Below are 14,951 nucleotides of genomic sequence, written 5' to 3' on the forward strand. Positions count from 1 at the left end.
AGGAAGTATGTTAGACTTAGATGTGTTTGTCACGTATTTTATGATTCTCGCTTTGCGCTTCAATTCTTGTCTTTTATGTGAGCATCGTTAGTATTATCAACAGCTAGCTAGGGGCGTTAAACGATAGCGCTTGTTGGGAGGCAGTCCAATTTTATTTTAGTTTTTTGCTTTTTGCTTCTGTTTAGGAATAAATAATATGTCTAGCCTCTGGTTAGATTCTTTTTTATGTTTTAATTAGTGTTTGTGCCAAGTAAAACCGTTAGGATAACCTACGGTAATAGTTATTTGATTCTGCTGCAGAAAACAGAAACTTTGCGCGCACGAGATTAGTTTTCATAAATCACAGGAACGTGATTTTCAGTTGATTCTTTTTGCTGTAGATCAATAAAAAAATTATCTAGAACTTCCAAATTTGGTGGAATTTTTCACGTTCCAGAAGTTTGCGTTAGTTACAGATTACTACAGACTGTTCTGTTTTTGACAGATTCTGTTTTTCGTGTGTTGTTTGCTTATTTTGATGAATCTATGGCTAGTAAAATAGTTTATAAACCATAGAGAAGTTGGAATACAGTAGGTTTAACACCAATATAAATAAAGAATGAGTTCATTACAGTACCTTGAAGTGGTGTTTTGTTTTCTTTCACTAACGGAGCTCACGAGAATTTCTGTTAAGTTTTGTGTTGTGAAGTTTTCAAGTTTTGGGTAAAAGATTTGATGGATTATGGAACAAGGAGTGGCAAGAGCCTAAGCTTGGGGATGCCCATGGCACCCCAATATAATCTAAGGACACCTAAAAGCCAAAGCTTGGGGATGCCCCGGAAGGCATCCCCTCTTTCGTCTACTTCCATCGGTAACTTTACTTGGAGCTATATTTTTATTCACCACATGATATGTGTTTTGCTTGGAGCGTCTTGTATGATTTGAGTCTTTGCTTTTTAGTTTACCACAATCATCTTTGCTGTACACACCTTTGGAGTCAGACACACATGATTCGGAAATTATTAGAATACTCTATGTGCTTCACTTATATCTTTTGAGTTATATAGTTTTTTCTCTAGTGCTTCACTTATATCTTTTAGAGCACGGTGGTGGATTTGTTTTATAGAAACTATTGTTCTCTCATGCTTCACTTATATTATTTTGAGAGTCTTACAAAACAGCATGGTAATTTGTCTTAATCATGAAATTAAAATTCTCTTATGAGTGCGTTGAATACTAAGAAAAGTTTGGTGCTTGATGATTGTTTTGAGACATTGAGGTATTAATATTGGAGTCATGCTAGTTGAGTAGTTGTGAAATTGAGACATACTTGTTTTGAAGTTTGCAAATCCCGTAGCATGCACATATGGTAAACGTTGTGTAACAAATTTGAAACATGAGATGTTCTTTGAGTGTCTTCCCTTGTGTGGAGGTCGGGGGCGCGCGATGGTTAACTCCTACCAACCTCCCCCCTAGGAGCATGGGCGTAGTGCTTGGTTTGATGACTTGTAGATTTTTGCAATAAGTATGTGAATTCTTTATGACTAATGTTGAGTCCATGGATTATACGCACTCTCACCCTTCCACCATTGCTAGCCTCTCTAGTACCGCGCAACTTTCGCCGGTGCATTACACCCACCATATACCTTCCTCAAAATAGCCACCATACCTACCAATTATGGCATTTCCATAGCCATTCCGAGATATATTGCCATGCAACTTTCCACCATTCCGTTTATCATGACACGTTTCATCATTGTCATATTGCCTTGCATGATCATGTAGTTGACATAGTATTTGTGGCAAAGCCACCGTTCAAAATTCTTTCATACATGTCGCTCTTGAATCATTGCCCATCCCAGTACACCGCCGGAGGCATTCATATAGAGTCATACTTTGTTCTAGTATCGAGCTGTAATCATTGAGTTGTAAATAAATAAAAGTGTGATGATCATCATTTTCTAGAGCATTGTCCCAAGCGAGAAAAAAAAGAGAAATGCCTAAAAAAAGAGAAGGCCCAAAAAAATGAGAGAAAAAGAGATAAGGGACAATGTTACTATCCTTTTACCACACTTGTGCTTCAATGTAGCACCATAATCTTCATGATAGAGAGTCTCTTGTTTTGTCACTTTCATATAATAGTGGGAATTTTTCATTATAGAACTTGGCTTGTATATTCCTACAATGGGCTTCCTCAAATGCCCTAGGTCTTCATGAGCAAGCAAGTTGGATGCACACCCACTTAGTTGCATTTTGTTGAGCTTTCATACATTCATAGCTCTAGTGCATCTGTTGCATGGCAATCCCTACTCCTCACATTGATATCTATTAATGGGCATCTCCATAGCCCATTGATACGCCTAGTTGATGTGAGACTTTCTTCTCCCTTTTTGTCTTCTCCACAACCACCATATTCTATTCCACATATAGTGCTATGTTCATGACTCACGCTCATGCATTGCGTGAAAGTTGAAAGAGTTTGAAAACTCTAAAGTATGAAACAATTGCTTGGCTGAAACCGGGGTTGTGCATGATTTGAGTATTTTGTGTGACGAAGATGGAGCATAAACAAAACTATATGATTTTGTAGGGATGAACTTTCTTTGGCCATGTTATTTTGAGAAGACATAATTGCTTAGTTAGTATGCTTGAAGTATTATTGCTTTTATGTCAATATTGAACTTTTATCTTGAATCTTTCGGATCTGAATATTCATACCACAATTAAGAGGGTTACATTAAAACCATGCCAAGTAGCATTCCGCATCAAAAATTCTGTTTTTATCATTTACCTACTCGAGGACGAGCAGGAATTAAGCTTGGGGATGCTTGATACGTCTCCAACGTATCTATAATTTTTGATTGCTCCATGCTATATTATATTCTGTTTTGGACATTATTGGGCTTTATTATACACTTTTATTATTTTTGGGACTAACCTATTAACCGGAGGCCCAGCCCAAATTGCTGTTTTTTTTGCCTATTTCAGAGTTTCGCAGAAAAAGAATATCAAACGAAGTCCAAACGGAATGAAACCTTCGGGAACGTGATTTTCGGAACGAACGTGATCCAGAGGACTTGGACCCTACGTCAAGACATCAACCAGGAGGGCACGAAGTAGGGGGGCGCGCCTAACCTCCCTGGGCGCTCCCTCCACCCTCGTGGGCCCCCTGTTGCTCCACCGACGTACTTCTTCCTCCTATGTATACCTACGTACCCCCAAACTACCAGATACGGAGCCAAAAACCTAATTCCACCGCCGCAACCTTCTGTACCCGTTTGATCCCATCTTGGGGCCTTTTCCGGAGCTCCGCCGGAGGGGGCATCGATCACGGAGGGCTTCTACATCAACACCATAGCTTCTCCGATGAAGTGTGAGTAGTTTATCTCAGACTTTCGGGTCCATAGTTATTAGCTAGATGGCTTCTTCTCTCTTTTTGGATCTCAATACAATGTTCTCCCCCTCTCTTGTGGAGATCTATTCGATGTAATGTTCTTTTGCGGTGTGTTTGTTGAGATCGATGAATTGTGGGTTTATGATCAAGATTATCTATGAACAATATTTGAATCTTCTCTGAATTCTTTTATGTATAATTGGTTATCTTTGCAAGTCTCTTCGAATTATCAATTTGGTTTGGCCTACTAGATTGATCTTTCTTGCAATGGGAGAAGTGCTTAGCTTTGGGTTCAATCTTGCGGTGTCCTTTCCCAGTGACAGTAGGGGCAGCAAGGCACATATAGTATTGTTGCCATCGAGGATAACAAGATGGGGTTTATATCATATTGCATGAGTTTATCCCTCTACATCATGTCATCTTTCTTAAAGCGTTACTCTGTTCTTATGAACTTAATACTCTAGATGCATGCTGGATAGCGGTCGATGTGTGGAGTAATAGTAGTAGATGCAGGCAGGAGGTGGTCTACTTGTCTCGAACGTGATGCCTATATACATGATCATACCTAGATATTCTCATAACTAAGCTCAATTCTGTCAATTGCTCAACAGTAATTTGTTCACCCACCGTAATACTTATGCTCTTGAGAGAAGCCACTAGTGAAACCTATGGCCCCCGGGTCTATTTTCCATCATATTAATCTCCCAACAACAAGCTATTTCTTGCGCCGTTTATTTCCTTTTATTTTTTACTTAGCATCTTTATTATAAAAAATACCAAAAATATTATCTTATCATGTCTATCAGATCTCACTCTCGTAAGTGACCGTGAAGGGATTGACAACCCCTTTATTGCGTTGGTTGCGAGGATTTATTTGTTTGTGTAGGTGCGAGGGACTCGTGCGTGGCCTCCTACTGGATTGATACCTTGGTTCTCAAAAACCGAGGGAAATACTTACGCTGCTTCAATGCATCACCCTTTCCTCTTTAAGGGAAAACCAACACAGTGCTCAAGAGGTAGCAGGCGTCTATACCAATTAGTGAGGAAGTTAATGATGATGATCATGAAACTTTAGATCAAGTTGCTACTGAACCTCGTAGGTCAACCAGAGTAAGATCCGCACCAGAGTGGTACGGTAATCCTGTTATGGAGGTTATGTTACTAGACCATGACGAACCTACGAACTATGAAGAAGCGATGGTGAGCCCAGATTCCGCAAAATGGCTTGGGGCCATGAAATCTGAGATGGGATCCATGTATGAGAACAAAGTATGGACGTTGGTTGACTTGCCCGATGATCGGCAAGCCATCGAGAATAATGGATCTTCAAGAAGAAGACTGATGCTGACGGTAATGTTACTGTCTATAAAGCTCGACTTGTTGCAAAAGGTTTTCGACAAGTTCAAGGGATTGACTACGATGAGACCTTCTCACCCGTAGCGATGCTTAAGTTTGTCCGAATCATGTTAGCAATTGCCGCATTTTATGATTATGAAATTTGGCAAATGGATGTAAAAACTGCATTCCTGAATGGATTTCTGGAAGAAGAGTTGTATATGATGCAACCGGATGGTTTTGTCGATCCAAAGGGAGCTAACAAAGTGTGCAAGCTCCAGCGATCCATTTATGGACTGGTGCAAGCCTCTCGGAGTTGGAATAAACGTTTTGATAGTGTGATCAAAGCATATAGTTTTATACAGACTTTTGGAGAAGCCTGTTTTTACAAAAAAGTGAGTGGGAGCTCTGTAGCATTTCTGATATTATATGTGGATGGCATATTGTTGATTGGAAATGATATAGAATTTCTGGATAGCATAAAAGGATATTTGAATAAGAGTTTTTCATTGAAAGACCTCGGTGAAGCTGTTATATATTGGGCATCAAGATCTATAGAGATAGATCAAGACGCTTAATTGGACTTTCACAAAGCACATACCTTGACAAAGTTTTGAAGAAGTTCAAAATGGATCAAGCAAAGAAAGGGTTCTTGCCTGTGTTACAAGGTGTGAAGTTGAGTAAGACTCTATGCCCGACCACTGTAGAAGATAGAGAGAAAATGAAAGATGTTCCCTATGCTAAAGCCATAGGCTCTATCATGTATGCTATGCTGTGTACCAGACCTGATGTGTGCCTTGCTATTAGTTTAGCAGGGAGGTACCAAAGTAATCCAGGAGTGGATCACTGGACAGCGGTCAAGAACATCCTGAAATACCTGAAAAGGACTAAGGATATGTTTCTCGTTTATGGAGGTGACAAAGAGCTCGTCGTAAATGGTTACGTCGATGCAAGCTTTGACACTGATCCGGACGATTCTAAATCGCAAACCGGATACGTGTTTATATTGAACGGTGGAGCTGTCAGTTGGTGCAGTTCTAAACAAAGCGTCGTGGCGGGATCTACGTGTGAAGCGGAGTACATTGCTACTTCAGAAGCAGCAAATGAAGGAGTCTGGATGAAGGAGTTCATATCCGATCTAGGTGTCATACCTAGTGCATCGGGTCCAATGAAAATCTTTTGTGACAATACTGGTGCAATTGCCTTGGCAAAGGAATCCAGATTTCACAAGAGAACCAAGCACATCAAGAGACGCTCCAACTCCATCCGGGATCAAGTCCAGGTGGGAGACATAGAGATTTGCAAGATATATACGGATCTGAATGTTGCAGACCCGTTGACTAAGCCTCTTCCACAAGCAAAACATGATCATCACCAAGGCTCCATGGGTGTTAGAATCATTACTGTGTAATCTAGATTATTGACTCTAGTGCAAGTGGGAGACTAGAGGAAATATGCCCTAGAGGCAATAATGAAGTTATTATTTATTTCCTTATATCATGATAAATGTTTATTATTCATGCTAGAATTGTATTAACCGGAAACATAATACTTGTGTGAATACATAGACAAACAGAGTGTCACTAGTATGCCTCTACTTGACTAGCTCGTTGATCAAAGATGGTTATGTTTCCTAGCCATAGACATGAGTTGTCATTTGATTAACGGGATCACATCATTAGGAGAATGATGTGATTGACTTGACCCATTCCGTTAGCTTAGCACTTGATCGTTTAGTATTCTGCTATTGCTTTCTTCATGACTTATACAAGTTCCTATGACTATGAGATTATGCAACTCCCGTTTACCGGAGGAACACTTTGTGTGCTACCAAACGTCACAACGTAACTGGGTGATTATAAAGGTGCTCTACAGGTGTCTCCGAAGGTACTTGTTGGGTTGGCATATTTCGAGATTAGGATTTGTCACTCCGATTGTCGGAGAGGTATCTCTGGGCCCACTCGGTAATGCACATCACTATAAGCCTTGCAAGCATTGCAACTAATGAGTTAGTTGTGGGATGATGTATTACGGAACGAGTAAAGAGACTTGCCGGTAACGAGATTGAACTAGGTATTGAGATACCGACGATCGAATCTCGGGCAAGTAACATACCGATGACAAAGGGAACAACGTATGTTGTTATGCGGTTTGACCGATAAAGATCTTCGTAGAATATTTGGGAGCCAATATGAGCATCCAGGTTCCGCTATTGGTTATTGACCGGAGACGTGTCTCGGTCATGTCTACATAGTTCTCGAACCCGTAGGGTCCGCACGCTTAAAGTTCGATGACGGTTATATTATGAGTTTTTGTGTTTTGATGTACCGAAGGTAGTTCGGAGTCCCGGATGTGATCACGGACATGACGAGGAGTCTCGAAATGGTCGAGACATAAAGATCGATATATTGGACGACTATATTTGGACACCGGAATGGTTCCGGATGAGATCGGGATAATACCGGAGCACCGGGAGGTTATCGGAACCCCCCGGGAGGTATATGGGCCTTAATGCGCTTTAGTGGAAAGGAGGGGAAAGGAGCGAGGGAGGGGGCGCGCCCCCAAGCCCAATCCGAATTGGGAGGGGGGACCGCCCCCCCCTTTCTTCCTCCCTCCTTCCTCTTCCTTCCCTCTCCCTCTCCAAATAGGAAAAAGGAGGAGTCCTACTCCCGGTGGGAGTAGGTCTCCCCCCTTGGGCGCGCCTCCTCCCCTTGGTCGGCCCTCTCCTCCCCTCCTTTATATACGGAGGAGGGGGGCACCCCATAGACACAACAATTGATCTCTTGGATCTCTTAGACGTGTGCGGTGGCCCCCTCCACCATAATCCACCTCGATAATATCGTAGTGGTGCTTAGGCGAAGCCCTGCGTCGGTAGCAACATCATCATCGTCACCACGCCGTCGTGCTGACGGAACTCTCCCTCAAAGCTCGGCCGGATCGGAGTTCGAGGGACGTCATCGAGTTGAACGTGTGCTGAACTCAGAGGTGCCGTGCGTTCGGTACTTGATCGGTCGGATCGTGAAGACGTACGACTACATCAACCGCGTTGTGCTAACGCTTCCGCTTTCGGTCTACGAGGGTACGTGGACACACTCTCCCCTCTCGTTGCTATGCATCACCATGATCTTGCGTGTGCATAGGAATTTTTTTGAAATTACTACATTCCCCAACATACTAGTCTAGTTAGATGTGAGTCCACACATCCCTATCGACCAGGGATCATTTAGAACGTATCATACAATGTAATATCTCACAGACAAGTCACGTACTTGCCGACATGCATCATTGATATCATTCAAGGATTATATTGATTAATAAACAAATTACTGGGATCATGGAAAGTGGTGGTGACAACGCATGATTGAATTTGATTTGGTGGTTCTTCTCGAGTACCTGGTCTTGTGCTCCAGGGTGAAAACCCTAGGTCTAGCCCGAGTTGGTTATACTCAGGCAATGACCATGTTATTTTGCATGATTACCTTGTTTGGGCATTTGCTCGAGTATGCTCACGCTTGTTCTTTGGGGGTAAAACCTAGAATCTGGCCTTTGATGGTTGGATACGTTGATGGCGGTGTCTGAGCGTCGTTCCTTTTCTGAAGGTGTTCTTGTTGAAGAACCTTTCTTGTTATCCTTGTGGTATCAAGAGATGGTTGGTACAGACATGGTCATAGTTGTAGGTTGTCGATCGCTATTTTGACCACGTCGGAATTTTTTCATTCCTCGCTTAGGCATAATTTTGGTCTTGTATGATTTTACTCTTTCCTGGTGTGTTTATTTGCGTGTGTGTTAGTGTTGGATATTTACATTCTAATTATGCAGATGATGATGTGTGGATTGTGTTTGTATCCCCTTGATACTTCATTTTGAGTCAATAAAATTTAGTCTTTGTCGAAAACGACAAGGGGCCCCGCAGGGTGAATCCCTCCCCCCCCCCCCCCCCCCCCCCACACCCGCACACACAAAAAAAACCAGTTGGGGCTCTTCCTATCAGCCATAAAAAAGAAGTGTGCGCACAAAATCAGCACTAACGAGAGTCAAGCGAGACAATAAAAAAACAGAAATGGTGGAAAATAAGCACAGCAGAAAAAACTTTACTGGAAAAGTCAACTTCACTACGAAATGACGTAGAAAAAGAAAGACGAAATGCAGAGACGGTGGAAAATAAGCATGGGCAGTTCAAAAAAAAAGAAGAAGGAAAATAAGCATGGGCCAGTGTTTCATGTACCGATAGTCAACTTAGAACTAGAAAGATACACTTCCATCACGAGTCGTGCGTAACACCAGCACTTTTCGGCAACATATCTTGCCGAATTAATAAGTCTGTCGCCATTCTCGTCGCAGAAAACCAGACTGCACTTTCACAAAGCTATCTCCTGTGATTCAACCCATGATATACATATCTCATGCATGATAAGGACCGCCCGAAAATAGGCAGCTTCATGCGTGTTCCTACGTAAGGTTCTATTACACGTGTGTGCAGATGTCGATCCACGTACGTCTAGTCATTAACTCTCATGCAAACACATATCAAGATTTACATGCATCATGCATCAGCACACAAAAAACGCCTCTCTCTATATATGCGTAGTGTTTGTGTTGTATATCTTCTGGTGAACATTTATAATATATCTGACTTTTTTTGCAAAAAAAGAAAGAAAAAAGATTGCCAGGCCCTCGCAAACCCAAATAATCTTAACAGGACAAAGTCACACTATCTTTTGTAATTCATCCCATATGCCTATCCTAGATATATCTCCTGCATGAAAAACTGAAATTCAGCATGGCACTCCCCGAAACGGTCAAGTTGTCTATGATATCATGCATTCCCTCTTTTCGGACAGAGATGACGTTCTGGTATGATATGGTTTCTAGTGCGTAACTTTGGCCAATATTTTCATACAAATATGCAAGTATAAAAGGTAATTATAAAACTGTTATACTGAGATAAAAGAATCATGGCAAATCTTGTTAGGTCCACCTGACCAGACTAAATAAATTCTATACAATACAAGTCAAGAGCTCCTTTGATTCAAAGGATTCTCATAGGAATTTTGGAGAACTAGAATACTTGGGAATTTTTCCTACTTTGGTAGTTTGATTCATAGGATTGAATTCTATAGAGCTTTTTCCTAAGGATTCCCTACTAGATTGCATAGGAATTTTAGCATCCACTCAAACTTCTTTGAAATAATCCTTTCTTTTTCCTGTGTTACCAGCAAACAAAGCATAATCATGTAAATGGAGATGAGCATGACATACCAATCCTATGTTTTTCTATTCCCGCATTAACTTTTAGAATCATGCTAATTAAAGGGGCCTTAAAGTTTCAGAAGCTATTTTCCTCGGGAAGATTCAAAAAGTTTGATTGCACACGCTCTAAGGCGCCATCTTACGATGGAGGTTCTACCTACCATGTTTGTAAAATGATATGTATTGCCTATTTTCTGCGACTCCGTCATATGTAGAGCATAGCCTACATGGTATGTGCACAAATGTTTCCGTGTGAAGTATCTCAGTTTGCGACTCCATGTTTGCGCTCACAGTTTCACCACATCAATGGCGTGATCCATCATATGTAGAGCATAGTCTACATGATATGCTCAATATTTTCTTCCACCAAACAGTCCCCCATTTGCGCTCGCCGTTTCACCATATCAATTGTGTGCTCCAATCCGTTTATCCCGGATTTATAGGGTTGTGTGCATTAACCGATGCAGAGGCTTGGGCGCAGAAACCGGCGGTGTTTCCTCCTTTTCAGAAAAAAATATCCGGGATTCATGATAGCGCCCGAGCTAGTCAACTTTCTTCTTATCATAAATACTTTCCACTTCTCTCTCGTATATCCCATGCTCTTGTGCTCAATTTAGCATTACGATGTAATGTCAAAGAACCGTGTGACAAACCCGGTCACACGGTGTTATACAAAAAAAAGTAATTTGTAACTGAAAAGAATTGATCATGCACGGTCAAGCGTGTCAGTCGAGTAAAATGGATCACAATTGCGGTGTTATCTCGAAGGAAAGTTCGTAAAGAACTGACGTTTTTGACATATAAATGAAATGTGGTTCAAATTTAGTCTAAGATTATAGACTACTGATAACTCAATACGATTTTAACACGACATAGTGTCTTGATATTATTTTTCTTAAGTACCCCGTCTATATCCTGAACGATAAAGTTCAGTACAATCAATTTTCCTTGCCAAAAAACATTTACAGTTCCCTCAAGTGTATCTCATGATCTGCTTACCATTGTCATGCACATGAATGTGAAGGATATTTGTACTACCCCAATCACTGAATGAACGGCTCTCAGTCAAGTCGCCTTGACAACGAGCAAGTGGAGCACAACTATTGGGTTCAATTATCCGATTACAAAAAATAACTTTCTCACCGCATAGAAATAACAAAAAAGTGTTGCTTTTCAATTATCTCACATATATATCATGCATTCAAACGATAATGTCCAAAACAAATAATTTTACAATTCCCTCGTGTGTATTTTGTGTTTTTCTTACCATTGTAATGTAGGTATGTGAAATGACATGGGGGGGGGGGGGGGGGCTTCCACATGCCGGTGTAGAAGAATATTTATACTTGCCCCCAAATAGTCAAGTGCCCGTGGCGACATCCGAGTGTACTGCAATTGTTGGTTTTAAATATCCATTTACATAAACCAGTGTTCCATCCCCATAGAAATAACGAAATGGAACTACTTTTGGAATTATCGGCCTCCTATATACTGCATTTAAATGATGATGTCCAAGACCACGTCAACTTATATTTCTTAAAAAAGAATCTAGTACTTCACTAGTGTGCACTTATTTCTCTGCTCATCATCGTGACACATATATAGGGTTTCAGTTATTCGATAACAAAGATATCGTTAGCCAAACCGGAATAACCAAAGTGTTTTATGTAATTTTAAAATTGTTTCATGAGACTTCTTCATTGAGGATGACTTTTCAGCCCAAATTTTTTATTTAATGTTGTGGAATTTGAAATAACCTCATGAGACTTCCAACTCAGTATCTTTCCTTAAAAAAAAACTATGGTGGACTAATTGATCTTTAAATCAATTTATGTTTTTCATGGTCATCTCCGAAAATTTTCCATCTCGGAATATTTTCGATGAAAAGATGAACTTTCTGCCAAATTCTTTGATAATTTAATTCAAATTTGATCTGATATTTTGGCTCACAAATATCTCCACCGAAATTCGGGCAGGAAATGATTCAAACCGCGGGCGGGCGGCCGGCGAGGCGATGAGGCATGGGTATAGCTCTACCGGCCCGCGCGGTCAACACCGCGCTCGCCTGCAACGAGACATGCATGTCAGGGGGCCGGCGACGTGGCCAGCACCAGCGGCAGTACTGATCTCATCTTCGTCTGACCGCCCGACCCGATCGCCATCAGGAGACGACGACCCCAGGGCCGGAGCTCCGGTGGGCCCCACCCCACCACCACCCTCGCCCTCGTGTGGGCCCCGCGCCCCCCTCATCCCCCCAATCTACGCGCTTGTCTTAACCCCCCTCCCTACCCTCCTCCGAGCACCGCACCAAACGCAAAACCCGGCCTTTGAGCTTTGACCGCCTCCACCACTCCACCGTCCGTCGTCCGTCGTCGTCACCGCGTTCGTCTTGCTTGCAAGCGTAGCCGGCAGGGATTTGGTCGATGGATCCGGTGGCCGCGGCGGCGCACGGCGGGGGGCACCACTTCGGGCCGCCGGTGGGGACGTTCCACCCGTTCCACGGCCACTTCCCGGGCCAGCAGCAGCCGCTGCAGCAGCACCCGGCGTTCCAGCATTTCCAGGACCACCACCAGCAGCTGCTCGGCGGGATGCTGGCCAAGCAGGAGCTCGTGGACGAGAGCAACACCACCATCAACAGCGGCGGCAGCAACAACGGCAACAGCGGCGGCGAGGGCGAGCAGCACATGGGCGGCGGCGGCGGCGGCGGAGGAGGATCCGCGCAGCAGCAGCACGGGGGCGGCGGAGGAGGCGAGGAGGGGCAGCAGCAGCAGCAGGCGCTGGCGGTGATGCGGCGGCCCAGGGGCCGACCCGCGGGGTCCAAGAACAAGCCCAAGCCGCCCGTCATCATCACGCGGGACAGCGCCAGCGCGCTGCGGGCGCACGTCCTCGAGGTCGCCGCCGGATGCGACGTCGTCGACTGCGTCGCCGCCTTCGCGCGCCGCCGCCAGGTCGGCGTCTGCGTGCTCAGCGGCACGGGCGCCGTCGCCAACGTCTCCGTCCGCCAGCCCGGCGGTGCCGTCGCCACGCTCGCCGGCTGCTTCGACATCCTCTCGCTCTCCGGCTCCTTCCTGCCCCCGCCGGCGCCTCCTTCCGCCACGGGGCTCACCGTGTACGTCTCCGGCGGCCAGGGCCAGGTCGTGGGCGGCTCGGTCGCCGGCGCGCTCGTGGCCTCCGGCCCCGTGGTCATCATGGCCGCCTCCTTCGGCAACGCCTCCTACGAGCGCCTCCCCCTCGACGACGAAGAGCCATCCGCAGCGCAGGGCCTCGCGCAGGCGCACTCCTCCCCACCGCCGCTCCCATTGCCGACACACCAGCTCCAGCAGCAGCAGCAGCCGTCCTCGTCCCTGGCGCAGGCGCCCGACCACCACATCCCCCACAACCTGATGAACGGCCTCCAGCAGCTCCCCGGCGACCCCTACGGCTGGACCACCCCGGGCGGCAGCGGCGGCCGCGTCTCGCCCTACTGATCATCAACCGATCCACCGACGCGCATGGAGGGACGGAAACGAAGCTAAGAGTCCATCCATTATCAACCCCTACCTCCTCTGCTAATTATGCTCCTCATCAATCAATCAATCGATCTCGATGCCGTTGTTACTCTTGTTACAGACTGCTTGCAAGTAGCTAGCAAGGGCATCCATGGACCATGGCGAAACAAACTAGTGTTTCTTAAGTAGTGTGTCAATGTTAATTCCATGTTTTTACCTTCCACCCCCTTTTACCCAATCAAGCAAGCAATGCATGCACCATGTAGGATCAATGGAGAGGAAGGGCTTAGTGGTAACTACAATCAAGTAGTAGAAGCTTTGTTGGTTCGTTCATATCTTAATCCATCTGTCTCTATCTTTGTCCTGATGCTACATGCATGACTAGCTAGCTTTGAACAAACCTGCGTATTTTATGGAGGATGATGGGTGACTCCCTTGTTGTTTCTCTTGGCCCAGTTCGATCGACCATACTGTATTTTTTATATGTTTCTGCATTCATACATACAAATCGATCGATGACTTGGTTAGAGAGAGAAACGGACACACAGATGGTATCAGTCGCACGAACAACTTCACCAATTCTCCTAGTATGTTGTTTTCCCAATTTTGGTTGCTTGTTTGCTGGCTGGAACAGCGCTGCCCAACCTAGCAGCAAGCCCAACCACTACACCAGCACACCACACACATACACAACCTTGCTATATTTTATGTCTCGGACCGGACATATATGCTCACAGATGTCTCCTTGTGCTTGATTCTCTTTGAGACACCCACATACGCCTGGCTACAGGTGATGAGAGATCTATACGGTCTCAGAATAACTCAAAAATGATGCTCTAATTAGTGGTCCAATTTCTCTAACGCTTTCTGTCCATAATGTTTTGGACATTGGTGTGACTCGAGATTCACAAAAAGGATTGATATTGTTACCCAAAAAGATAGAGTTTAGCTATATGCCTGAATATACATACACAATGGTACCTTGAATAATATTTTCATCAAACATATACAATATATGATTTTGCTAGATTTTAAGTATAGTACAATACATGTCTGATGTCAAAGTGTGTTCCTGGTGTCGCGCCGGGGATTCTGGTCAATCTCAGGAAACATTTCTAGCTAAATATGGGTTTCATCAAATCAATGCCATTCAAACAAAAAGAAATTTAAGGAAACCGGTAACCGGCCCCTAAAATACATGCATATGTACCGTCGCCGTTTCTACCAAGCCCCCTTTGGTATATTTTTGGAAGATGTTGGTGAACCCTGGTGATGCCAATGTCGTCCAAATTAAAATGACACATTATAAAGAAGTAGAGAAAGCAAGCGATTGGCACGAGTGCGGAAAATGTTCAAAGTTTTTGAAATAATGAGAGTAGTGAAAAATCGGACTACAAGCAAGGCACATCGTATAACGTTATGAGCTACTTACTAAAGCAATGTGTTTCCACAATTACATAGCTAATATATTGTTTTTGTCTCACGAAATGGACTGAATTATTCCT

General features: G+C 43.9%; 1 protein-coding gene across 1 annotated transcript; it reads left to right on the forward strand.

The window, feature by feature from the left end:
• The first annotated feature begins 12,249 nt into the window (after positions 1-12,249).
• Positions 12,250-13,891, forward strand: LOC123165737 (AT-hook motif nuclear-localized protein 18-like). The gene has a single exon (XM_044583454.1). It carries the CDS (start codon positions 12,382-12,384, stop codon positions 13,423-13,425), a length of 1,044 nt encoding a protein of 347 aa, XP_044439389.1. The 5' UTR covers positions 12,250-12,381; the 3' UTR covers positions 13,426-13,891.
• The last annotated feature ends 1,060 nt before the right edge of the window (positions 13,892-14,951 follow it).

Source organism: Triticum aestivum, chromosome 7D (assembly GCF_018294505.1).
Source record: "Triticum aestivum cultivar Chinese Spring chromosome 7D, IWGSC CS RefSeq v2.1, whole genome shotgun sequence".
Classification (NCBI taxonomy): domain Eukaryota; kingdom Viridiplantae; phylum Streptophyta; class Magnoliopsida; order Poales; family Poaceae; genus Triticum; species Triticum aestivum.

What these genes read in the sequence shown, in the direction of transcription:
- LOC123165737 (XM_044583454.1), top strand. Translation starts at nt 12,382, where the DNA reads ATGGATCCGGTGGCCGCGGCGGCGCACGGCGGGGGGCACCACTTCGGG.